General features: G+C 38.7%; 1 protein-coding gene across 1 annotated transcript; it reads right to left on the bottom strand.

The window, feature by feature from the left end:
• Positions 1–1,715: 1,715 nt before the first annotated feature.
• On the bottom strand, positions 1,716–26,590 carry mst1 (macrophage stimulating 1). The gene is made up of 18 exons (XM_036571308.1): positions 26,399–26,590; positions 22,309–22,453; positions 19,509–19,624; positions 18,922–19,036; positions 17,611–17,747; positions 17,389–17,509; positions 15,965–16,083; positions 15,166–15,337; positions 12,994–13,124; positions 11,908–12,010; positions 9,592–9,728; positions 8,717–8,749; positions 7,444–7,558; positions 6,771–6,848; positions 6,495–6,641; positions 5,241–5,347; positions 4,963–5,102; positions 1,716–2,584 (listed from the first exon to the last, which is right to left on the bottom strand). Exons 1-18 carry the CDS (start codon positions 26,451–26,453, stop codon positions 2,423–2,425), a joined length of 2,133 nt encoding a protein of 710 aa, XP_036427201.1. The 5' UTR covers positions 26,454–26,590; the 3' UTR covers positions 1,716–2,422.
• Between the last annotated feature and the right edge of the window lie 1,195 nt (positions 26,591–27,785).

Below are 27,785 nucleotides of genomic sequence, written 5' to 3'. Positions count from 1 at the left end.
TCACTATAGTTTGGATGTAAAACATCATTGCATCAGGACCTGTGAAGTGCACTACTTTGAGTTGAAAGAGATTTAGCCAGTGATCAGGAGGTGGAGGTACGCTGAAATCATTGGAAATCTACCAGATAAGCCAAGCGAAATGTACTAGGGTAGATTTCGTTGTATTGAAGTATGTTTTTATGATGGTTTTGATAAATCGCCAAGTCAGGCAATGACTAAATAGGTACTTCACTGCAGTTCTTGACCGTTTCGTGCTTTGACAAAGCAAGACTTTAACTAATGAGTCACTTGCATTAGACGGAGATGTGAGTTACGCCCACGCTCAACACACGTGTTACAAGTTTCATGGTCAAAATGAGAGTCAACAGTTCCATCAGAGTGTTGGGGTCTCACTGCGCTTTAGCTTTTTGTTTGTGTGTGTTGCACTGCAGTGCTCAAGTAAGGTTCCAGTGGATGCTTGAGATGTGTTTAAGCCAAATTCCACCAGGCTCATCTGCCAGGTTTTACAGAATTCCTCCTATAGGATTAGCAGGAATGTGCCAGAGCTCACACTTCTGCTTGCTGCTCAAAGGAGCTGGGAGCCATCAGAGGCTGGGCAGCAGATGAAAGCTTGGTTAGACCTAGAAGGAAGGACTGTGGAGAATGATGAGAACGCTATTTGCACCACTTTTAGAAGCACTTTAAAAGTAAATAAATAATTACAAACTGAAGTTTTTATAAAGATTTTATAACTGATGTTCCAGAACTACAAGCAGGGTTTGAGTTGTAGTGGAGGTTCTAGGGGGTCCCCTGGTGGAAAGTCTGACTATGAGGTGACATATGTATTGATGAATAATATTTTCACACTAAAATGTGGGGTTGTGGGGTTTATCCCTGCAGTTTTCACAGGTATTACTAGTCAGAAGTCATTTAACTTCATATCTGAATGAATATAAATGATTTGTACATTTAGAAACTGATGACAAATCATAGCAATTGGGTCTAAGAGCCCACGATTTGTCAGGTAATTAATTAATCAGTTGCACTTAATTAATTCAATAATTTAACCGTGTTATTAAGGTAGTAAAAAACGATTTAGTCTTCGCCAGGCAGGTTTGGTGGATCCCATAATAAGTAAAATTTAATTATGATTCAGACAAATGGGGAAAACTGTGGTCATACGTTGGTCATTGCGCAAAAACGTGTCGACATGCATGAGGCAACAGGCTAGCGTGGACGTCCCCCATCGTGCATTCGCCAACAGCCTAAATGAAAAACTATTTTCCAACAAAAACATATTTGCTGGCATGTGCCATGACTGCTTACAGCATTTTTTTCTATGTGTCTTCATGGGTGTTGCTGACCTGAAGGTATAGTGGTATAGCGGTAAAGTTTGACAGCAGTTTGAGATGTGCTTGAACTTTATGCATCTCCCGTCTTAAACCCTTGCGTGGTGTTCAGGTCTGTGGGACCCATTTTCAATGTTTACCAAAAGAAAAAATTATGCAATTTATTATTATTTCAACCTCAGATTCCTTGGAAACTACAGTGGCACTGCTGTGGGAGGCCAGCAGACAGATGTAACAATGGTTAAACTTTCCATTTTGGCCAGAGGGCTCCTTTAATATGACCAGGTACATGAACTAACAAGGTAAAAATGCTCAGTTTTACCTTCAGGTTGACTTTAAAGAACTGTTCTAATTGCACATCAAAGTCAAAAGGATTTCAAACAGTAGCCATGGAAACTGTTATCATTTACTCAGGAATGGAATAGTGAAGTCACACTAGACAGTATCAGAGTATACATACAAAAGTGATTTACTTAAACAGCATATTCAACGTCTTTTACTTTCTTATTTTACTAGGTCTACATTTCCTCTAATACTTCACTAACACTTTTATGATACTTACGAAATACTTTTACGACGTCTACGAAGTTATTATATAATGAAAACTGACTGTATGAACAGAAATATCAACACATACTAACATTATATTGCCATCTGTTGGATTTGAAACGAAAATGTCTTTTATTAAACTTTCGCAGCTGCAGCTCAAGCAGCAGATGGTGCCACACTATGACGGTACTGTGACAGTCAGCAAAAATAGGGTCTCCTAGGGGCTGCACAATGAAACAGGTTCCCTGGAACACCTTAATAAAGGATAAATAGTTTTTAGAAAGTCAAAACTGACATTACACATTTACTTTTGCTTACATTTATAAGTGTAATTACTAAAGTTAGACATTGACTCTCCCTCTAGTAATCTCCTCTCTATGGAACTGACTGTGCTTACTTTCACTTATAATAATTCACATGTTCATGGTTTCTTTTCTATGACTCAAGTAGCGTTCGGGTACTTTTTGTGGTGCCCCTGCTGATATCTACAGATGCTTTTATCAGATGAATGGTGGACTATAAAGCATGGTAAATGTCTATGTTAGCTATGCCATCTCCATGACCTTCTTGATCCAATCCACGTAGAGTGATACACGGATGAAGATATTGGGCTGGCCGGGGTGTCCACAACGACGCATGGGGATGATGACTCCCTCTAGGACCCAGCAGTCGCTGTTCTGACAGGCTAGAGGACCTCCGTAGTCTCTCTGTTGGGAGAGACAGAGAGACAGACTTTGAGATGTAGGCTATTGCTGCACACTTGCACCAAACGCATCACTTACTCATTTCACAATCCTCAGTCTCAGGCTTGAAAATGCAGAACTGCAAAAAACAATCCACCTTGTCACACAGATTTAGAGGAAACGAGTGATACAAGTTTATACAAACTAAGCCAATTCTGACTTGCCTAAGAGCGCAAAACGGTCTCTATTATATAGCTGGAACACCTCATACTGCCATATTTAAGCATCGATGTCCAGAAACTGACATGCGACCCTTAAGAGTGAAGACTAAGCAGCAATTTTCTCCTTCCAAAGAATTTTTTTTACAAAAAAACATTGCTTCTAAAAACCTTTGTCAATGTAGACTATGCAAACGGAAATTGTCAGTAATATTTTAAGCATGTTAACAAAAAAACCTTTTCTATTTAAATTCAATTTGTGCAGTCGATGGAAAACATAGCTGGGCTTTTTAGTTAAGTATCATTCAGCACCTTCTTTCTTTAATGGAGCTCATCTAAAGCAGGGTTTCTCAACCTGTGGGTCACGGACCACCAGTGAGCCGTGAAGCACCCTCTTACGGTCTGAATGCCTCAACTAGGCTAATTAACTGTCATCGGTTTGAGTCGCGGGCGCGCAGTGCAGACAGTCAGAGATGGAGAGTCTTCTCAGGGCGCTTTCTCCCACCTTGTTCAATGCGGACCTATCAAACTTTTTTCTTTAGTTGGCTCCGTTTTGACGTCTGTGAATTCCACTCGTATTTGGGTCAGCATCAAACAGCTGAACCGGTTCAACAAAACCCGATCTGCTTCCAACCGAACCCTGTTCAGTTCACTGCTGGTGCATAGGCATTTTATGATGAAATGAGTCTGACTCTTTACACACTCATTGCTCTGATATCGTTTCTGCTGCAGGAGCTGCAATTGATAAAAATGACAGACGAGCTGTACAATAACAGTGAAGAGATGTGTTCGACCTGAGTGGTTAAACACAAACTGATAAACTAATAACAAAAAAGCAGATTTCGAGTAAAGTTTAATAATTATTATTGCTGACTGTGACGACACTAATCCAATAGCCCAATAGAGTAGAGTGTGGTTTATTTCAAATGAGGCACTAAAACCTCTCAACACCAAACAGTGACTCCTGTGGGAGCCACAGAAGCATTTTCAATGAAAACGCGATGGACTGCGGCTCCAAATCACAGTCAACATCTACCTTTTTTGACATTTTTGCAAACATATGTTTTTTTAACTTATGTTTTTTTAACAGCATTTTTAAAAAAAGATGATTTTAGTTTTTCCGTGGGCCGCTATGCTTTATAGTTATAAACATGTGGGCCCTGGAATGGAAAAGGTTGAGGACCCCTGATCTACTGCATCACACTGTTGATTATCACAGACAGTCATTTCTGTGCATCATCCCTAAACATAGTAAAACAAAAGAAAATCCAATGATTAAAAAAAAATATTTATAATAAATTCATTATGCAGTTTCTGGATTCCATGAATAATTGTTTGAAATACCTGACTATATAACACAAAACTACACTAAGGGTGAGACAGTCATGTCTTGCTAAAGCTGTAGCTAAGATGTTTTATCCAACTTACAAACAACACAGTAAAAACACTATTCTGGTTACTTTTGCTTTCCCTAAGGTCTTCTAATATCAGTGTGTGAAAACTCCACCCCCATCGCTACATTAGTAATGTACTACCACAAAAACAAAGCGTGTTTCAAGTCAGTGGTTTTATGTTCCCTTCTATATTACAGAAACACGTTAAAAGTACTGTCTGTGGTAACGACTGAACACTCTCAGAAATAAAGGTACGAAACTGTCACTGGGGCAGTACCTACTCTCGTCAGTGTGATGGAACCCTCAAAGGGTACATCTCAGTACCAGTACCTCAGTAGCTTTTTATTTTATCGTTCTGTTTTAAAACATTAGGTATTTCACCTGGGAAAAACTTACTTGGATCTTAAAACCACTGTTGTACCTTTGAGGGATCATTTACATTGTTTGTACCTTGATGAATGAAAAATGTACCTGCACAGAACCTTTATTTCTAACAGCGAAAGTTACAGATACAGTGGATAGAGATTGGTTAGAAAAACGCTGGTGTATTCCTTTATTCACACGAATATGGCCACAACAAATGGCTGGCGGTTAGCTATGTTGATATTAAGCAGTCAAGTCTAAAAGATCATGTATTCGATATTCTTAAGCCTATTTCTCTTTTTTAATGACAAGTAAATCATCCGCAACTTCACTGCGGAACTCAACAGACTGAATCTATTCACACTGGCTCTCCCTTCACCAGATGCTACTCCATTGTCTGGGTATTGAGCTACTGAGGTCAGCTTACCTCACAGGCCCCGACTCCGCCATAGAAAGGAGTCGTGCACATTTCATTCTCCCTCACACGACCTTTGAAGTATTTGTTACACTCGCTGTTGCTCTGCACTTGCATCTGAGCTACATTCAGCACTGTCTCATCCCCCGTTCCTGAACAACAGAGAGAGAGAGAGAGGTAGTCAAGAAAACGGAGGAAGCGAGGGAACAGAAAACAGAACAAGAGTGAGGCTGAAGATACTTTAAAATCTAAAATGTAGACAGGACTGTAAATACTGTATAGGGTCGCACCTTTGGTTTCCCCCCAACCGGCAATCTCGCAGACAGTTCCCTCTGGAACTATGAAGCGTTCAGGAGGAAGACATATCTGTGAGACACGCTCATTAAACTCAGCAGGACTAGAGAGAGAGACAGAGAGAGAGAGAGAGAGACATTGATGGTGACCTTTATGCTGGTCAAGATGAGTTTTGTGCATCATACCTGCTAAACGTTTGTGGACACTCTTTTTAGTTTTTTTTACCTGCGGGGTGTGTGACGGTATTCATAGATTGAGAAAAGGTGGTAGAGTGCAGTAAATGTCTTGTTTGATGTGATGGAAATGGGTCGCAAAGCAGATGTTAATGATTAGCAAAAAGGAGTGAAGGAAGGAGCTGAATTTGCAGGTGTATTGAAGCATACGGTCATACGGGTCGACCAGCAGTGGCAAAAATCTCAGTCTATAAGTATATTTTCGTTTCATGAATTCAGCTACAATGACCAGCCACTCCATTAAGTCCACCTCCTTGTTTCTACACTCATTGTCCATTTTATCAGCTCCACTTACTACTTAGCAGCACTTTGTAGTTCTACAATTAGTCCATCTGTTTCTCTGCATACTTTGTTAGCCCCCTTTTACCCTGTTCTTCAGTGGTCGGGACCCCCATGGACCCTCACAGAGCAGGAACTATTTGGGTGGTGGATCATTCTCAGCACTGCAGTGACGCTGACGTGTTGGTGGTGTGTTAGCGTGTGTTGTGCTGGTACGAGTGGATCAGACACAGCACCTGAACAGTGTCTTAACTACTGCACCTTTAACGTGGAGCAGAAACATTTGAACAAGAAGCTGGTGAAAAAGAATTGACAGCAGCAACTGTAGCGACAGTTTGCTAACCCACAGTCTAGCTAACATTAGTCACATTACTTGCTGTGTCGTAATTCACTCTAATGTTATATCACAGTGTTTGTCTGTACAACATTTGCGAAGGGTTTTATGGCCACACAGATCTAAAAAAGCATCACACACCTTGGCCATGAATTTGGGAGGCGGAGCTACAGAAAGAGCACTGAAGGGAGGGGTGTATTTGTTTCGCTGTAGAGTTCAAATATCAACAATGATTCTCCAGAATCGTACAGTGCGCCTTTAAGTTATCTTTCATTTAAGTCTCTTGTTTGGGAGACATACACTGTAGTAATGAGGTAGTTAGACTAAAGGTGTCCCTAAACTTTGGACAGGTGGGCTGTGTACGTCATAATGTAAGAGTGTGAGGACGTGAGCATGACAGTTACGTTTCCAGCTGCAGCAGGACCAGATGTGACTCTGTAGGCCCACAGACGATTTTGTTGAGACCAATGGTCTGTAAGCCTGGTTCTCCTTCCTTTGGGTTCTGGAACAGAGTACCCATCATAGCAGCATAGCCTGTGAGGTCCACATAACTACACACACACACACACACACGCGCACGCACATACATACACACCCCTAGTAAAATCATCGATAAACCTGATTTGTCACTATGCAGTTGAGTACATTTCACAGAGAAAATGAGAAAACAGACGAGGTACCAGGAGGAGAAACACTGTTTGGTGCTGATCACCCATTTAGAGTTCACTAGAGACCCTCCACAGAAATGCTTCCCCTTCCTGTTAACACAGAGAAAGAGAGAGAGAGAGAAAATTAGCGAATGAGAGAAAGACAGGCAAACAGACAGAGGAGAGGGAGAAGATAGATAGATAGATAGAGATAGATAGATAGATAGATAGAGGAAGGGATACGATAGAGAGAGGTAAAAAGAGAGATGGACAGAGAGGAAAGAAGCCAGAAAAAGAGAGAATAAAGGGGGATAACAGAAAGAAAGAAATGAGGAGAAAAAGACATATGAACGGAGATGAAAATGGAGGGGGGGGTGGACAGAGAGGAAAGAGTGGAGAAAGAGAGAGGGGAAAGGAGGAAGACAGAGAAAAAGAAATAAAGAGAAAAAGACATAGAGATGAAAATGGAGAGAGAGAGAGAGATAAGGAGAGAGAGAGAGAGAGAGAGATAGATAGATAGAAAGGAAAGAGGCCTGAAAGGGAGAGAAAAAAGAGAGAAGACAGACGAAAGAAATAAAGAGAAAAGGACATATAGACAGAGATTAAAAGGGAGAGAGAGAGGGAGAGAGAGAGAGAGAGAGAGAGAGAGAGAGACAGGAAGAGAGAGGAGTATTGAGAAAGGGAGGGTAGTATGAAGGTAACTGACCGATCTCTCAGGCTGACGGTCCATGGAGAATTTCCAGGTGTGCCACCCACAATCCTCAGCCTGCTCTTCACCATACGGTCATCACGCTTCCCACATTCATTAAACACTACAGGCGCTGCTCACAAACACAAATCAACACAAACCAGGCACAGGAGACATGAAGGTACACTATACACTGGGAAACAGCATTGTTTCTGCACTCACTGTCCACTTTATCAGAAACAACACCATACAGGTGCACTGTACACTTATAAGGTATACAGATGTGGTATACAGCTGTATGGTATACAACTACTATCAGTGGCTGCACAGTTCAGCAGCCGTCTTGTACCAGGGTTATTACTGTTACTGCAATATAATAAATTTTGTTTCAATTTATTTTTTTATTTGGTTTTCACTTTCAGTTTAGTTTTGAATTTTTTAATGTGTTTTATTTTGAGTTTTACTTTAGCTTTTATTCATCGCTAGTTCTGAACTCAAACTTTAGTTTTGGTATTTGGTATCATAGTGATATCACAACAGTTGACCATGCTCAGCTAGTTTTACTGAAAGCCATCACCATGTCCTCTGTGTTTCGGGAATAAGATAGAAGGAACCCACGTTTAAACAATCTGTCACGTATTGGAAATACAAAAACTAAACGGTTTTCCTCTGAAATGCTGTTTAGTTTTAGTTTGTTTTAGAGTGGACATTGTAGTTTTGATGTAGTTGTGTTTTGGAAAACTGTTTTTATTTTTATTACAGATAATTTTTCACTGCTACTTATTTATTTATTTTTTTGTTATTAGTTTTTGTCAACGATTACAACCCTGCCCAATATCCTGTTTATTAATGGAAAGGAACCACCATAGGACTACAACTGCCCAGATGTTATGGACCAGATTATGGTCCACCACCCAAAAATACCCAGCTAAGAGCAGCTCGGTGGTCAGAAACTAACTGAGCTATAGTTGATGATCTAGTTGATGTTTACACTTACATGGTGTACCAACGTGGGTGGGTCTAATACTGTGTTCTATAAAAATACCAGGGCATTGACTCTGATACCAGGGCACTGATTCCTACACTACAGCATTGATTCTTACGCTACAGCATTGATTCCAAATCCTGTCCCTGTGATTGCCTGCTCAGAAACACCCAATTCAACAGAAATGGCTTGTTAATTATCTGGACTGGGTTAAAGTAAGTAAAACACTAAAACGTGCAGAGCAGTGGTACTCAAAGAACCGGGTTGGGAACCACTGTTACAGAGGACAGAGGATCACTGACTTACCTGGTGGCTCCATGATCGGCACTTTTTCCCCTGCTGTACAAAGAAGATCAGACATACAGTTACTAACTTACCGAATAAAACTAAGCCTATAAATTCCACATGTCGTATATATATGAAAGAATAGGTGTCTCCAAAATAATTTAGCAGGAGAAGGTGAAAACCTTCTTTACTTTTAATGTAAGTCAAAGTATAGAAATTTAATTCCAAGCAATTTTGGAGCACTTCTATTGTCTTGGTCCATTCGTCATGAAATGGACCAAGGGTTTTTTGGTCCATTTGGGGTTTTTTTTGACAGCGACAATACTCTATATATATATAATATAGTATCCTATATTAATTAATTCAGTTACTATTAGTAACTGAATTTCGGTAACACTTTCTATGAATGTCACCTTTGTAAGCATCTTTAAACACATTTATAACATGTTATAATGTATTCATAAGGCATTATAAACATGGTTATAAATATTTATAAAAAAGAATTACACTGAATTACACTTTATAGCCATGTTTATTATACATTATGAATTGTTAATATAATGCATTATAAATAGTGTTAATAACATGTTATAATGTCAGTGCCAAAGAAGTCAGTCCCAGCTTGGAGAGTGTAAAGTAAAGACAAATACCAAGCTAACGGTGGTGTACATTGCCTCACTCTTCACACTGGAGGAGGCTTTAGTACAGTACGCTTCACTTTACTTAGAGCGGACGAATACAACTTATGAGCTCTTATAATTTGTTATGAACAGTACTTATAATCTATTATGTTAACAATTCATAATGCATAATAAACGTGGCTATAATGTATAATGCTTTTTCCATAAAAAAAAAAGAAATTAGAGAAAGAAAAGCAAAGTATGAGGACGCTTTACCACACTGCTTGATTGCACAGTAATCAAACTCAGTCTTGGGGTCAGTGGTGTAGCACCAGGGGCCGTGCAGATCTCCATCAGGGTTTCTGCAGTAGTTCTCTGTCAGGTTGGCTTCTGGGTGCGTCTTTGGGTTAATCCTGCATGCGTGCAAATATAAAGACACAATCAACTGCAGTGCAGCATAAACAACTCAACCTGTTTCAATGAGAGCAGAACTTCATACTGAACATCAAACTGTGTAGACGTGTATGACATTATGACATTATGCACTGCATTAGCACCTGATTTGTATTTTAATGGCCTTGAGCCCAAAGTGTAAGTATTACTGTCATATTAGTGATGAGCAAAGCTGTCCAGCTTCTTCGATGCTAGGCTGCAAACACTCCTCATCCCAAGTACTCCCCCAGCATAGATGCATTCTCTCGCTCCTCAAAAATCTTTTCTAAATGAGTGTTTATTAGTGTAGATCTGAATACATTTCAACACATTCAGAACATCACACTACAATCAAAGGAGCATGTGTGTTAATGAGTTTATCAATATAAGCTCCCCAGCCCAAAAATTAGTCACCATGCATGTTTAAGGTGATAGTAACTTCAGGCTCCTGCGGATGGCGTTGCACGAAGATGATCGGGCTATAGATACCTGTGGGGTGTGTGACGGTATTCATGGATTGAGAAAAGGTGGTAGAGTGCAGTAAATGTCTTGTTTGATGTGATGGAAATGGGTCGCAAAGCAGATGTTAATGATTAGCAAAAAGGAGTGATTGCATTTGGGCTGCCAAAGGCCACAGTGAAGGAAGGAGCTGAATTTGCAGGTGTATTGAAGCATACGGTCATACGGGTCGACCAGCAGTGGCAAAAATCTCAGTCTACAGAAAATTCTCACCAGAACTGTGGCAGAAAGACGAAACTGATGGACAGGCACCGCCAGCGTGTTTCATGGCTTGTGAATAAAAATCACTTTCCTTCCAGGCAAGAATTGCTTCTAGAAGTCAACGCAGGTTCTTCACAACCAATTTCTGAAAGAACTCTCCACAGGGAACTGCGTACCACGGACATATCCAAGAAATCTGACCGAACTGCCAATTCTTTGATGCAAGGGTGGCTGAGCATCGCCTACATCCAGAAACTTGTCCAGTCCATGCCGAATTGTATCACAGCTGTCATTCGTGTTCATGGAGGTATTACACGCTACTAAGTATGCTTCAGTCACAGGTGACTAATTTTTAGTCCAGTGAACTTATCTATCTACATTATTGTGCAAAAGTCAGAAACCAGATTTTTTTTTTTAATTTTCATTCAAAATGGCCATTAAGTAATAATATCAAGTATAATACCAAAACTTTCAATGTGTCCACTCTTTGTCTTTATTACAGTTTGCATTCTTTTCAGGAGAATCATTTTCAGTTTTTCAAAGAAATCTGCACAGATATTTTTCACACCTCCAAAGTTCAGTCTTAGAAGGTGGTTTTACATTTTCTACTTCTCGCAATTGATATAGTCCAGACACATTTAGTCATTTTGAGGTCTGGACTCTGGGGTGGTCAGTCCATTGTTCAGCTTCTTTGTTTGATGTGTCCGTCTCCTTTTCTCAGTGAGGTTCTTCTTGATCAGCTACACATCCTTCCAGACCCACAGCGCTGAGTTGTCTTCTCACAGTGGAAGGATGGACAGAAACACCTGTGGATGTTTTCAGATCTGAAGCAGCTTGATTTTCTCCTCTCTCTCACTTATTTACTTATTTTTCTTTTGACTTTTTCCATCCATCCATCCATCCATCCATCCATCCATTTTCACATGTAATCTTCATAAACTAATGCTGTGCGACTGGTGGTGTCCTAGACGGCCTCAGTATAACCTTAGAAAAAAAGACTCTGTACAGGTACATTTTTGTCCACCATGGTACAAACAGTGTAAATGTACCCACAAAGGAGTGCCTGGGGCCTTAGGGTGCAGCTGTGTGCCTTAAATGAGTTTTAAAGGTACATCACATTCACTTTCTTAGGGGAATCGTACTTATTTATACCTTTTCATAAATTTGCTTTTTAAATAAAAAAAACGATTCAGGACAGGGTGTATGGAGTCAATGCAGCTTAAAAAATAATTACTGCAATAGAATGCGGTACAATCACGTTCCCTAATTAAAGTAAACTTAACGGTTCCACTCCAGTGACAAGTGTTGCACCATGAAAGATACAGTTCAGTACTATTTTCTGAGAAAGTACTCCACTTCTTCATGAAACACTGTTTTCAGTCTGAAATAAGCTAATTATGGTTATTGTCATTGCAGATGGTTTTGTGTAGCTGGTCTTACTTAGTCTGATGTGGTGTGTTGGCACTCCACTTCTGGCAAAGGATGCCCTTTCTTGTTTTGCGGACAACACCTCGGTAGTTTTTGCCATTTTCATGATAGCAATCTGGAAAAAAAAATGAAAAGATGGCCAAGAAACACATGTATATATGAATAAATTAAATGATACTTTTAAAAATAATAATAATTAATAAAAAAAATAATACATTAAAAAGATAAACACAGTCATATGCAGAAGTTTGGGCATCTCTTTCAAATCCTCCACAGGGAAGAAACTTTTTCTGCTAATTTTAGTGTAAAATGTTATAATATACACCGATCAGGCATAACGTTTCTACGCTCATTGTCCATTTTATCAGCTCCACTTACTATATAGGTGCACTTTGTAGTTCTACAATTACAAACTGTAACTCCAGCAGCACTGCTGTGTCTGATCAACTCAGACCAGCGCAACACACACTTACGCACCACCACCACGTCAGTGTTACTGCAGTGCTGAGAATGATCCACCACCCAAATAGTACCTGCTCTGTGAGGGTCCATGGGGGTCCTGACCACTGAAGAACAGGGTAAAAGGGGGCTAACAAAGTATGCAGAGAAACAGATGGACTACAGTCTGTAACTGTAGAACTACAAAGTGCACCTATATAGTAAGTGGAGCTGATAAAATGGACGATGAGCGTAGAAACAAGGAGGTGGTCATAATGTTATGCCTGATCGGTGTACATATGCACACACAAGACTTTATTGAATGGAAAGCCAAATTTTCCACACTTCGGTTTTATATAAAATACAGTTTTATGTAAACATTGTTAAAGTCTCAAAACATACTGTTTACTCCCAATCCATGCAGTCCATATATTGAAGCTGCAAAAAACAATTTTCACTGCTTTTGGTACATAAACCAACACAAATGTCATAAGTGAACCTCAGGTCCACTTACTGATATAACTACTGTACTACTACTGTAAAGTCATGCAATCTGGTGCCCAGTAGCTTTTATACACTTTGAGGTACATCAGGCGTTATGTTGAATTTTTCCTTCTAGACCACTTTCAGCCACCAGGGGGCACTAAGATGATACAACACCTTCAGCCTCGATGTCATCAGCACAACGTTTGATCTGCAGGCAGAGAGCTGTCCTCATGTCGGGCAGTGATGTGAAGCACCACGGAGCCTCTGAACCGTCTGGATTACGGCAGTAGTTCTCCTCCAGCCCTCTGACAAAAGGGACACCAAGAGCAAGCAGGACAGAACATTAAAGCTCTTTACTGAGGAAATGGCTGTGAGCTTCAGTGTTGAAGGCTCTCTACACTCTCACAGACTGAAAATTAGACCTGATTTTGAGCTAAAGGTCTGGTTTTGAGTGGGTTTTAGATTTTTGCATTTTTTCCTTTATTATTTTTCCTTTACTATAACTACTGTTCTGTAGGCTGTTTTCACATTACAGAGTGGCAAAAATATGATAACACTTTATTTGGAGTGGTCCTTTGTAGATGATTAATAAACTCTTAACAGAGCATCAGTAACACATCAACAACATATCAGTGAAGTAGCAGTAGTGAGGCATCAGAATACACTGAAGTAAATATCTTGTAGATGTTCTGTTGATAAATTACTTACATTAAGTAGATGTACTGTTAATATGTTACTTCCATTACGCAAAACCTAATCTTACCCAACCTTACCCAACACCTAACCCTCACCCTGGCCCTAATCCTAACCCAAACCTTAACCTGAACCCAAAACCTAACCCTAACACTCACCCTGGCCCTAATCCTAACCCAAACCTTAACCTGAACCCAAAACCTAACCCTAACACTCACCCTGGCCCTAATCCTAACCATCATATGCTACTGACACTGAAAGACTGTTAAGTGTTTCATCTAAAAGGACCACTCAAAATAAAGTGTCAGCAAAAATCTCAGTTTTTGCCTTAATGTGACTCAGATCTGGTGTTGTTAGAGTAGTGTGAGCACAAAAAAGACTTTTTTCTATTTAGATCTTTTATATGTGATATAGTCGCATGCATAAGTTGGCATGCCTGGTCAAATTTTGTATTTTGTGGATTTTCTAAGTGAAAATAAGTTAACACATCCTCTAGAGAGAACACACTTTGGCATATGGTTGGTGTAGTGCGGTGGCTACAACCTCTGCCTTCTGCTCTGTAGGCTGGGGTTCAATCCCCCGCCTGGGCAAGCACCCTGCACTATACCAATACTAACACTACCTTCGCCCACCTGTGTAAAAATGATCAAACTGTAAGTCGCTCTGGATAAGAGCATCTGCCAAATGCCGTAAATGTAAATATTTCAATGCACAATTACTGTTTATTTGCTGAATTTAACGTATTTGAAAAGCATTAAATACAGTTTGTGCAAAAGTTAAAACACATTTTATGTTTTATTGTTTCCAACATGTTAAACTCATAAGCAAATAAATCAAAATTGTGCACTAGAATTTGTAGAAAAATGTCATTTTTAAGTTTTTTCCCTATAGAGGATGTGTTAACTCAGTGGTTCCCAACCCTGGTCCTGGAGGACCATGTGCCCTGCACACTTTTGTGTTTTCCTACCAAAACACACTCACTTCAAGTCAGGAAGGGCTTGTTAATTAGCAGCTTAGTTTTGTTTGTTAGTCAGGTTTAGTTGTGTGATTAGTCAGGTGTTTTGGGAGCAGGTCAAACACTCTAATGTGCAGAGCGGGGGTCCTCCTGGACCAGGGTGGGGAACCACTGTGTCAACTTATTGTCACTTAGAAAATTTAACAAAAATATCAGATTTGTGGCCACGTGTCCATAAAGCTTTTGTTTTCCACTGCGCACGCACATACTACTGTCATCGACCAGTGTCAGCAGTGTGGCAGCTGCGGCTAACTTAGTGCCAGTAATCACTGGAAAATCTGACCGTTTTTCACCTTTTTGCCATGACCAGCTGATGAGCCAATCCGCGCAAATAATCAGTGTTGTGCTGCCGTTGCTGCAATAACCTAAAAAGCACACTTTAACCTAAAAATAGCTCAGCAAGTTTGTACTGAAGTCCCTGTAGTTAATGAATAATAAGCCTAAGCATGTGAGAAACCTTGGATTTTAAGGGGTTAAAGGTAATAAAGATATGTAAATGTAAGGTCTCTCTCTCTCTCTGCCCCGTGGAAGCCTTTAGGAAGTCAAACTTGATCCATATTCTTCTTTAGAATCATGCACCTAACAGAAATTCCCCACACAACACTACAGCCTGTGCACACCCTCAGCCCAGAGCTCACTTGCACTCGTAGATATGGGGGTAGAATGGGTGCTCATGGGGCTTCTGTGCGTTCCAGCGCTGGCAGGGGATTCCTGAAGTGGTCTCGTTTACTTTGCCTCGGTAATCCTCCCCCCGGCCCCGGAAACAGTTGGTGGTGTAGCTGGATCGAAGGCGGCGCTTGGGAACCCCCGCTGGAGGGGGGATTGGGTACAGAGAGAGAATTACATAGTAGCCTAACTGTGGGTATATAGGATACAGCAATATAGTCACTGAAACACTGAAAATCGAGTATAAGACAGTGAATATATATATATATATATATTATATATATATACTATATATATATATATACAGTGAATATAATATACTATATATATATACGTTATATATAATATATATATATATATATATCTTGTATATATACAAGAGCATAAACTCAAAAACTGAAATTAAACAATTTTAACTGAATGTAAACTGAATTTCCAGATTTTACTTTATACAATGATATGAAAATGACATTATAATGCAAAACTGTTGCAATCTTATATGTAGGTGTGTTCAATATTTTGTCTAATACTTCACATCATGCACTGCAATAAACTGAATTAAATACCACTAATTATATATTTAGTTAAGAAAATGGTACTATATAGAACCATGAACACCCAAAGAACCTTGTGCACGATAAAAGTGTTCTTTGCATCGTGAAAAGTTCTTCAAATTAATGGAAAAATGTGCTGTAGATGGTTCTCTAAAGAACCTTTTTGAAATCAAAAAGGGTTCTGCTATTGTGACAAAGTCCGGCTTGTAAGACTCACAGCACTTGCGGATGTCACAGCTCTCTCTCTCCACCTCTGGGTCGGTGGTGTAACACCAGGGCACTGGGGAGGCGTCCGGATTCCGGCAATAATTATCATCCAGACTCTTATCAGGGTATCTGCAGAATGACCATCATAAATAACATCATATATGTAACCCCTTATTTGACTATGATATAATGGATGTATGTGCCAGGAGCAGCAGAGTGCTGTTTGAACACTATAGATCAAACAGCAACATTAAAGTGCAGGTTATAGCTATAGGTAAAAGCTTGAAGGCTAAACAGCTAAAGGGGAATTCCACAGGTTTTTCAAAATATGTGCCTTATGAAATAATTACAATGTAAACAATCATTCAGAGTGGTTAAAGTGAAATTTCTAGAAAAAAACAGAATTGTCCACAGTGGTGCTGATAGGAACCAGACATCCGAAGATCTTAATGCCTCTACAAGCTCCCTTACAGAAAATTATTACATGAAATGGTTATGAATACCTGCCTGAGGTCTGAGACCCTGTTTTGTGACAGTTTTAAGAAGAGCTTTGTCTAAAAAGTATTTTGAAATTTGTGGTACATGCAGGAAAACTAGTACCCAAAGAGAAAACTATATCGCAACCTCTGTGAAGAAATCTTAGTACGTTTCTTTGCAATGAACCTTTTTCACAACAACTCCGAATGTTTACATCTCAAAGACTGAATTATGCAGAAATTTTAAAAAACAGGTGGAATTTTCCTTTAGCGTGTAGCATGAAGTATTGTTGCCATCATAAAAACCTTGTACCTTTTTTTTGTTTTTTTATTTGTTTGCAGCCTTTAAAAACATCAGCTTTAAATGGAATCAACAAATGAAGGATGAGCCAATAAACATTCTGAAAAGCATAGCTTTGACATTTAAATAGTTCCCAGTTAAGATTGTTTTTTCTTCGCCTATAAAACTGCTTGAAGACCTGAGGTCTACAGTCACATGCAAAGGTTTGGGTGCCCTGGTCAAACGATGATTTGTTGATTTAAGGAGTCTATATAAGTGAACACATCCTCTACAGAGAACACACTTGTACACGACTCTGTATTTCCTGAAATTCACATATGGGGAAAATATGGCCTGTGCAAAAGTTATGGCACACTTAATATTTTATGTATGATTTTTTTTTCCAAGATGTTAAATCCTGAAATTAACACACTGGGGAAAATGTGGCCTGTGCAAAAGTTATGTGTACGTTTATATTTTATGTATGACTTATTTCCAAGATTTGAAAGAAACTGATAGAAACTGTGCACTAAAATTGAAAGAAAAATGCCATATTTAAATTTGTTTTCACTTAGAAAATCAACAAAACAAATCATTTGACCAGGGCGCCCAAACTTTTGCATACAACTGTATGGTGCTTGGTACAGTGTGAAGAGTGAAGTGAGCATTGTTCTGTACTTCTCTGGTTGATAGATGTGCTGATGGGGATACTGCTGGTCCCACCTCTGGCACTCTCGTCCACTCACAGTATGGTCAACCTGGCCCCTGTAGTCCTCTCCATTGCAGGTGATACACACCTCTTACAGACAGAAACACATATAACCACATACACTCACTGTACTTTTCACTTATTTCATTATATTTGTCTTATGAAATCTCAAAGTGAGGTCTGGGCTGTACCATCTTTGCAGTGGGGGATGTTACAGCTCTCATATCTGCGCTCTGGGTCTGTAGTGTAGCACCACGGCCCTATGGGGTCCCCATCTGGGTTACGACAGTAGTTCAGCTCCAGGCCATTAGTAGGGGAAGGAGTCCACCTGTTCCCAAAATGAAATGACTCATCGTTCAGTTTCTCAGTAATAAATATCTAATAATAATAATAAATTATGAAAATGTCCTAACATTCAATTCACCCTTTCACACTTGTTGGACATTTTAAAGGGCTCATATTCTTCACTTTTCTGCTATTTTATTTTCTTCCCTGAGGTTCGCTTATTTATGTGGATTTATGTACCCAAAACAGTTTACTGTACCTTTAAGAGCCTGTTTACACCTGGCATTACTGGTGTCTGGATTGTGTCGGAGTGAGCTTTGGCCCTATTCCGTTTACATTTTTTACTAAAATGCGTCCCCATTGTGACCAGATGAGATCCGGTTTTACTTTTCCCACATAAAAAGCAAAAAACCAACACATACACTGTTTATCTTTTACTTTTGTTTTCTTTTTTCCCATTATAATACGAGTCGGCTTGAACACTTCCATCAGCCTAGTGCGCAAAAAGACTTAGTTTTGGGATAAAGCCAGCCTCACGTATCCCCCATTTTTTGTTTCATTGTTTATCCTCTCAGCTTCTAGTCAACGCTCAGCAAACACATTTCTGCTCACATAACTGTATACAACGAAAATGCAATCTATTAACACTTCAGTTAAATGTTTCCAAGATCTGTCTCTGACCACATCCGAATGTGGTTTGAGTGATCTGATCGTAATGCATCCTGAGGGTGTTTACACCTGGCTTTTCAAGTGAAATCTGAACGTGATCCGATCACCAAAAACACATGTTAATGCTAAGTGTAAACAGGCCCCAGGACTGAAACATGCTTATGACCTGTTTTCTGACTGGCTGCCCTATTTTGCCACTCATTCTAAAAGCAGTCCAGACTGAAACACTCCTTATAACGTCAACATGAATGAGCAGGACAACACTGCAATAGGCTGAATAGGCAGGAATATGTAAATGAATTGGAGTCTGTGACATCACAAAAACAGTCAATGCAAAACGGGCTGTTTTTGCAGCTTAATCTTGCTGTTTGGAGTGTACGGATTGAGCCATGGACAGTATGTTGAAACTTACATATGCTCAGCCCAAATATGTCTCAGTATGGAGGGACAATGCCTGATGATTTCCCACTCATGTTGACTTTAAACATGATATTTCTCATGCATCATGTTTCATGTTAGTACCTTTAATGTTAGCGCTGTTTTCCTACCTGTGGTCATGAGGAAACTTTGACCACCACTGCTGACACGTTCGTCCACTCTGGGTCTTTGACACCTTCCCCCGATAGTCCTCTCCTTTACCCACGATGCATTTCCTAACATAGACTGGACGGTGGAGAAAATGTCTCGGACACAAGTTCCACTGACATACAGTACCGTGTCAAGTTTATTTGGTCATATTAATCATTTTCGTTATTTTACATACATTTTTACATACAGATTTAAATATTACGAACTAGACATCAAAATGTTTGTTAGATGTTATGTTGAATATTTCAAGTAGCTACTGGGGAGAAATCATACTGTAATTGTCTATTCATCATAGTTTTATAATAGGTTTGTCTGAAGTTTTCAAGCAAAAGGCATTATTGATCATATTTCTATTATAACCTCGACTTCTAGACACTATACAGCTTTGCAATGGTAACTAATACACTTAGAATCATTCTAAGTTTTCTTTCACCAAATTGGTTTTGTACTATTAAAAACATTTATTTCAAACTTTTGCACAGGGATTCTAAACATTTAAACATATTGTGCATCACCAGCATTTATATAATTAGACAACAGATCTTACCTTTCATCTCATACAGGTCACAGTTCACGTTTCTCTTCACTTCTGCATTGTCGCCGTCATCCACCCAGGGCAGGTGCTTACAGATTACAGACGGCCGAAACTCATAGTTGAAGGCTCTGGAAACCCACCACAGAATACACATGATGAAACTAAAGTGAGGTCCAAAAGTAAATGAATTGGTTTCTGTGACATCACAAAAACAATGAATGCAAAAACTTTGAGACCCCTGGTGAAAATGCTTGTGAAAATGCTTCTATTTTGCATTCCTTTCTAATTTAGAGGCTAAACTGTAATTTAATAGAAAGTTTTCCATTACAAGTAACATTATCAGCAAAACAATTTGAGTGAAAAGTAAAATCTTTGAATGTTTACGTGAATTTTGGAATTTCTTATACTTAGTAGCTCCCCCTTTGGCTTTAATGACAGTGTGCAGTTGAGCTGGAATGAACTTCAAAAGTTTGAGTCGTAGATCAAATTGCCTGAAAGTCGTCTGAACATGTGCTTTAATGGAAGGAATAAGACCCAAAAAAAAGCCTTGGTCAATTCCACAAAATTGCTTCAAATAAGAAAACTGACTTAGAAATAGTGCAGTATCTTGAATACATCTTCATTTTAACTGTCAGAACATCTTTTCTTTTTTTTCAAGATTTTAAAACTTTCTGTTGTTTTTTTCCAGGTTTAAATGTAAAATACCTTTCACTGTGGTCTCAGACTTTTGGGCTCCACTGTCTATGCTGTAACACTCACTGTTTATATACTGTATGTGTTTCTATAAGGTACTAATATAATTTAAGATTTGCTACATTTAAAAAAGTAGCTGCCATAACTTTACACCCACGTGGAGGGATCCCACAGAAAAAAACATTTTGCTTCCCTCAAGAACCATGTTTGAAAAAGAGATTTGTGAGTGTGAAGGACCTTTCGAAGGTTCACAGAACCTTCACATAATGTAAAGGCTATTTTTACCAATAAATAAGCTGAGGTTCTTTAGACAACCAGGCATAGTTCTTCTATGGCATTGTGCAAAGAATCTTTTTGGTACCTTTATTTTTAAGAATGTACCGGCATTGTGCTTTTTTAAAAATTATATTTCATTTAACATTTCAAGTTGAATTATTTTTCACTTTTCATTTACGAATCTGAAAGTATCTCCTACTTATCAGCCCATACTTGCTGCAGTAACAGCTTCTATTCTTCCAGGATGCACTACACCAGATGTTGGAACAATGCTGCAGGGGACTTCCATTCTGGCACAAGAGCATTAGCGAGGTCAAGCACTGATCTAGAGTGATTAGGTCTGAATCACAAACAGCTTTTCAGTTCACCTCAAACATGGACAGTTTACCCAACCCTTTCGGACATGTTCACTCCTAAAAATAACTGTGCCAAAAGAGGTTTTCTGGAGCGACGCCTGAGCAAAACCACATTTGGTACCCAAACGGTGAATAGTACTTTAAAGAATTGTTTTTGCAAATAAGATTTGTAAGCATGAAGAACCTTTTCAAAGTTCAAGGATTCCAGACCAAATAAAGATTTTTTCCAAGAACTGCATATTTAAAGAAAGAAACCATTCAGGGACCTTTTTAAAGAGTTTATGTATAATTTGTCAGATTAATGCTGCCTTCAAATCCTCCGCGGAAGTTCCTACTTATGACTTTGGAGGCCGAAAGTACAACACAATATGTGGTTTAGGACAGAAACAAGATGGTCTAATGCCTTTTTGTTTACTTCTGTTTTTCTGTTGTCATAGAGAATACATTTATTCTATGTTACTACAACAGAATAAGGAGCAGAGGATGCATATTAGATGGGTGATGCTTGTATTCAGTTTGAAGCACTGCATAGCATGTGCATATATCCATTTTTCTCTCATATGTATATACATTAAAGTTGCGGCATGTAAGTTTTGGGGATTTGGAGACCTCTCTGGCAGAAGTGTGTAATTGCAAGCATTTTATAATGTAGGTTGTGATTCAAACTTCTCCCCTAAGAGGATGAATCTGATGAATGCGAGCACTAAAGGAGTATTCAAAGAGAACTGAGATCAAACTTGAAGGACGTGTCTTCCGAACATGTGAGTGAATTATCTACTATTGTCATCATATCTTCATCAGTATGATATTGATTTTTTCACAACTTGAAGGCAACATAAGCAACTGTACATTATAGTGCAGTCACAGCAACTGGGAACTGGGAATTTCAAAACTCGGAATATACCGTTTCCCACACCAAACTGCACGTTAAGCTAGTGCTTGTTGATCTGCTGTGTACGTATAAAAAGTGCTTAAAAATAATGTAAAAAGCGGTTATACTGGAATTACAGAATTACTTGGTTAGTGAGTCATTTATATGAACAGTGGATGGAGACTATGGCGTATTCATTATCAAAATAGTGCTGAAAAATAACAAGAAAGTGTGCAGTTTGATCAAAAATCTTAGCTTAACTGTAAAATTATCCAATTATTCCCTGTGTTTAGTGATGTCATAAACCAATATTATATGATACACAAATAGAAACTTTAAATGTCAGTTTAAAAAGCTTTAAACATGCTGTTAATTCGTGTTCTATGGGCCCTGTCCTGTTGAAAAGATGTCACAGAACTGACACTCTTGAGTTTTTGAGGAACTCCAACGTTCCAAGTGGGAATTACAAGTTGGACCGAATTTCAAATGAATTTTTCCCCTTTTGAAGATGGAAAACTTCTCACTTTAATTTTGGCCATGAAAGCAGCATTAAAATATAAAAAGTGACTTAAGAAAGAGCTAAGGATGCTGGGAAAGGAGTGGAGTATTGTGGGACCTGCAGTCCTGGCTGTGTGAGCAGCGTTTGGCGCACTCCTCCAGAGTGATGCCCGACAGCTGGGTCAGACGGTCTGCGTTCCACGACTTCAGAACCAGCTCTCTCCCCTCGGACCGCTGGAAGTCATTCAGTGCACTGCGGTGGACTGCCAACACAAAAACACATTCATAGTGCGGCCACACCAGGGCTGAATGATGTGGCGAAAAAGCCTAATTGTGATCTTTTCTGACCAAGACTGCAATTATTCTCTATACATTAATCTCCAGGCCTTTTTTGCCAAGAAGACCAGAAAATCCATTCCATTTTTCAGGCTTGAATGCTAAATATAGCATGCCAGACTGCCATTTCACAAGCTCTGTGTTAGTAAGTCTAATTTCCCCACTTGCTGTGAACTTAAGACAACACTGAATAATGTAGGACCTAATTAAAATGGCAGCTCTTACGATGTGAAAACTGCACTCTTTAAAACTGTGAGTTCAATATAAAAACAATTAAACTTTCAGCCTTAACACACATTCTAAAGCCATACAGTGAAGCCTGTTTGTGTTAGCTTCATCGGTTCTTTAACCCTTTAATCTCTATGGGCTTTAATTCAGTTCCTCACTCATAAATACATAACTTAAACATGAGTTGCCAATTAGGAATCCTAGACCAGTGAGTAGCAACCCAACAGCCATATGATGTATACATGACAACACAATCACAACTAACTGGCCATCCTAGCACACTGCATTCGGTGCTTGGGCCTGAAGCCAGAGAAAGTGGATGCGCTTGTCTTCTTCGATACAAAAAATAAGCCTGGATCTCAATTTAAAATAATTGTAATTTAAGTTCAATTCAAATTCAGTCTCGGTCTGAATAACTGCAAGTTAGCTTTTTCCCCCATATCATTCAGCCACATCACAGAGCAGATATTGTTTGGAAGGTGGGCTATTCTCAGCTCAGCAGTGGGATGGTACACTGTCAGAAATTAAGGCTCTGTGCAGGTACATTTTTCATTCATCAAGGTGCAAACAGTGTAAATGTTCCCTCAAAGGTACAACAGTGGATTTAAGGTCCAACTGTGTACTTTAAAGAGGTTTTTCCAGGTGAAAAGTTCGTATTTTTACCTTTTCATAAACAAATGTTAAAAACAGAACAATACAATGAAAAGCCTGGAGACGAGACGGGGTGTGTGGAGTCAGTACAGCTCAGAAAATATAAATTCAACGGATTATAGTACAGTTATGTTCTCTGACTAAAGGTACTGAGATGTACCCTTGAGGGTTCCACCCCAGTGACAAAAGGGGCACTGACCCAGAGACAGTTTAGTACCTTTTTTGCAGATGGTTGTACTGCTGTGCTGAGAATGGCACACCACCCAATGGACAGTCCCATGTGCAGCTACTGATAAGATACTGCCTCTAATTGTAAACCCACAAAATGCACCTACATGGTGGGTGTACCTGATAAACTGGCAATTCTTTATAAATTACACTCTCATAAAAAAGGTACTAAACTTTCTCTGGGGCAGTACCTCTCTTGTCACTGGGGTGGTACCCTCAAGGGTCCATCTCAGTACCTTTAGTCAGGGAACATAACTGTACCATAATCCATTGAAATTATATTCTCTAAGCTGTACTGACTCCACACACCCCGTCTCGTCTCCAGGCTTTTTATTTTATTGTTCTGTTTTAAAGGTTTCGGTTATGAAAAGGTATAAATCTGTACTTTTCACCTGGAAAACTTATTTAAGGCTCACAAACTGGACCTTAAAACCACTGTTGTCCCTTTGAGGGAACATTTACATTGTTTGTACCTTGATGAAAGAAAAATGTACCTGTACAGAACCTTTATTTCTAACAGTGTAGATTTACTGTAGTTACCAATAATTCAGTTACTGAGTAATGACTCTTAAGGTTAATAACTGAATAACAAGCACAGTGTTCAAGGGGTTGATGGAGTCTATTATCTTCAACAATCAGCAGAAATGTATAATAAGTCTGACGTAAATAAATCCTGTTGTGGTGTAGAGAGTCAATCTTTGGTCCTTATATTGAATTCTTGCTGCATCTGTTAATTAATATTTCAGCTCAAACTCTATTAATAACTTATAACTCTTAAAGTCTTAAGTCTATAAATCTGCAGAGTAAGTGCTTTTCTTGTTTTCTTTCATAGATTTTAGCTATACAAATGACTCGCTAAACCCACAAGCACAAAACTGTTATTCATTTATATCACATTTACTATGCAGTTGTACTGTTTATCCCACTGTGATCTAAAGTAGTAGTGATTTATATTCACCTGTTTAACTGCAGTGCAAACAGAAACAAAGCATTCAGTACAGAGGAGAAACAAATCAGCACTTAAAGAACACTGATTATGTTTCATTATAAAGAGAGCATAATTAGAGCTGCGCAACTGGATTTAAGGCAGAACAGATTGTAAAATGTGCAATTAAAACCATTGCAGTTGTAGATGTTTTATTATTATTTTAGCTTTTTTATATGTGGCATTACAGGTACTATTTTGTCTGACACAACTTATTAAATCTCAGAAAAAACTAAATATTATGATACATGTTGTGTATCGTAAAAATGTCTTGAAGTATCGTGATACAATATTTTTGCCATATTATCCACCCCTAATTAATATGTTGAAATAATCTAATTTTTTGTACAATTTTTATTTTAACAAAGTAATTAATTATCACAGGATAAAGAAGTCACTATGCTCAGATACTAGGTCAATATTTTAAGAAAACAGATACTAGGTCTTTATTTTGTGATACTACTTCAAATGTTAACATGCTTTTTTTAGAGGTTTGGAAGCCTCTGGCTGAGGCTGTTTCTTCTCACAATAGCAAAAAGGAAAATACGAATCCTGCTGCCACAAGTTAATGTTGTCACCTGTTTGCAGCTCTGTATACAAACACAAATGAAAGCATTAGCTGCTTGAGCTCTGCTGGAGATAACACTGACTGTGCTCCTCAGTGTATCAGCCTCACAGGGGGCTTAGACACACAAGACCTTTGGATCTGCAAACTTTTGTAAATGTCCTGTCAGGGCAGAAGTGCATGATGTACCCCCACCTCCAACACCCCCCCACACAGGAACACGTGCAAATACAGTCTACACTATGAAATTTCACTATATTTGTAATATTTTAAACATTTCACTGCATTTCATAGATAATTAATCAAGGTCAGTCTATTTATAGCCGTCCTGTAATGTCCTATTATAACTGATATTGTTCTAAACTGCCTTTGTGTTGTTTTTGGTGAACATTAGCTTGTCTCTTCAAGCTGTTTTTATACATTTTGTGTTATTCAACTGGTCTTAAGAGCTCAACTTAAAAGGGGAACTCCACCAATTTTCCAAGAATTCCACATAATGAAATAGTTAAACAAGGTTATTCACAGTGGTTTGGTGTGAAATGCTCTGCTCTAGAGAAACATACCGAGTCAGAATTGTTCACAGTGGTGGTGATAGGAACCAGTCATCAGAAGAGTTTAATGTCTCTAAAAGGCATGAAATGGTTGGATATATGCTGCTTGATGCCTGACACATTGTTGTATGATAAAGCTTTGGCTTAAAATTAGTTTAATCCATTTATTTTAATCCATTAATGGCACAGACGTGCCTGCAAGGTGTTGTAAGGCAAAACAGTCCCCAAAGAAAACTTATTTTTTCAGATTTATGACTATTTTGCCATCATCAATATCACACATAATAACTCAGAAGACCCATGTAGGTTCACTGGTGGCTTTGGATAGTAAATAAAATGGCTGTATTTGTGTTGAAGACATCTTGACTCCCTGGTTCCTATCACCACCACTGTCTCTACAACAAACCATTTCAGACCAAAACATCTCAAGGACTGAATTATTCAGAAATTTTGGAAAATGGGTGGAATTCCCCTTTAACTTAACTGTAAACTAATGTGTTCAGGTACAAGACTAGCCTTGAAGCTTTTATGCTGTAGTAGGATGCCAAAACAACAGCAGGAACATATTCAGCCTGTTTAAAGTCTTGAGAGGCCACAGTTCCCAAAAATAAGTCGTTAATATTAGATTAAGCTAAAACCTCATAGAGCCTGTAAGCGTGCTTACCTTGAAGAGCTTGGCTCCAGAACGCCAGCGGTAGCAAAAAGCAGAGCAGCCTCATGACTTCTGATGATTTCTGGACGGGTTTGCTCTCCTTTCCGAGTCTTTAGGGTCGAGTCGGCGTTTCTGCGTCTGCGGCTCAGAGCGGGGCCGGGGGCGCGGTGTGCAGTGCGCCTCCCTCACCGCTGGATGGCGCTGGAGTTCCTGCTCATATTGACGGGAAACAACCTGGCAAAATCTGGCGAAATCCAGTTTATTCAGAGTCTTGTGCCAATGCAAAGATACACAGAGTAATTCTGTGAAAAGAGTGCCGCCTGATTCCACCTTATAAGCTCTAATAAGTATTTATCGAGGCTAAATACATTCATTCAAAATCATTAACAGAGACATAAAATACTGCAGGTGAAAAAGAGTTTCAGAAATATTATAATATTAAATATTTTTTTTAAGGAGCACAGCCACAGCTGTAGTCACAGCTCAAATATTACTAAACACACTGTAAAACAATCTGACGTGAATGCAGCTTTTATTTTGTAAAAAAAAAAATAAAAGTCAGTTTAACGTAAAAGTATTATGTGACATTACATCTCTCAGTATTAGTATATGTTTCATATTACTATATTTTAAATTTAAAAATATGTGTCCTTGAGTTTTGAACCCCTTACAGGTTTAGTGTGACGAGATGTACTTTACACTAAATAAATAAGTAAATATTTAATGCAAAGTGTAAAGATTTTAGGTTAGGTAAAATCTGCTTTGTTTTTTTTATTATTTGTTTATTTATTTGTGTTTATTTTATTTATTTACTTATTTTTTCACCTTCTTTTACTTTTATTTTGTGTTGCACTGAAATGTTAACTTGTATGACCATACAAAATACTAGGTAATGGGCCAGTAATGTAGACTTTGTTGTTTCAGCTTTTTAGGGCGTTTAGCACTATTATCTTAAGTCTGAGTTTCCCCCATAGACATTTTAAAACAATATTTTAATCTTATATGAATTTAATTTTCATTTACATATTGTTTCTAACCAAATTTCTTATCTTTCTTACTTCTTGTTAAATGTCAAATGTATTACTTTAGTGTATGTCAGTTTTGCCAGATTGTGCAACCTGTCAGATGCCCAGCTTTAGTGGATTTAGCATGTTTACTGTAAGGGTCAGCATCCCACACTGTTAGTAATAAAGGTGCTGTTCAGGTACATTTTTCGTTCATCAAGGTACAAACAATGTAAATGTTCCCTCAAAGGGACAACAGTGGTTTTAAGGTCTGATTGTGAACCTTAAATAAGTTTTTCCAGGTGAAAAGTTTGTATTTGTTCCTTTTCATAATCTAATGTTTTAAAACAGAACAGTAAAGTAAAAAGCCTGGAGACGAGACGGGGTGTGTGGAG

This window comes from Colossoma macropomum, unplaced genomic scaffold (genome assembly GCF_904425465.1).
Source record: "Colossoma macropomum unplaced genomic scaffold, Colossoma_macropomum, whole genome shotgun sequence".
NCBI classification, from domain to species: Eukaryota; Metazoa; Chordata; class Actinopteri; order Characiformes; family Serrasalmidae; genus Colossoma; species Colossoma macropomum.
This window is presented reverse-complemented; position numbering and strand designations above follow the sequence as displayed.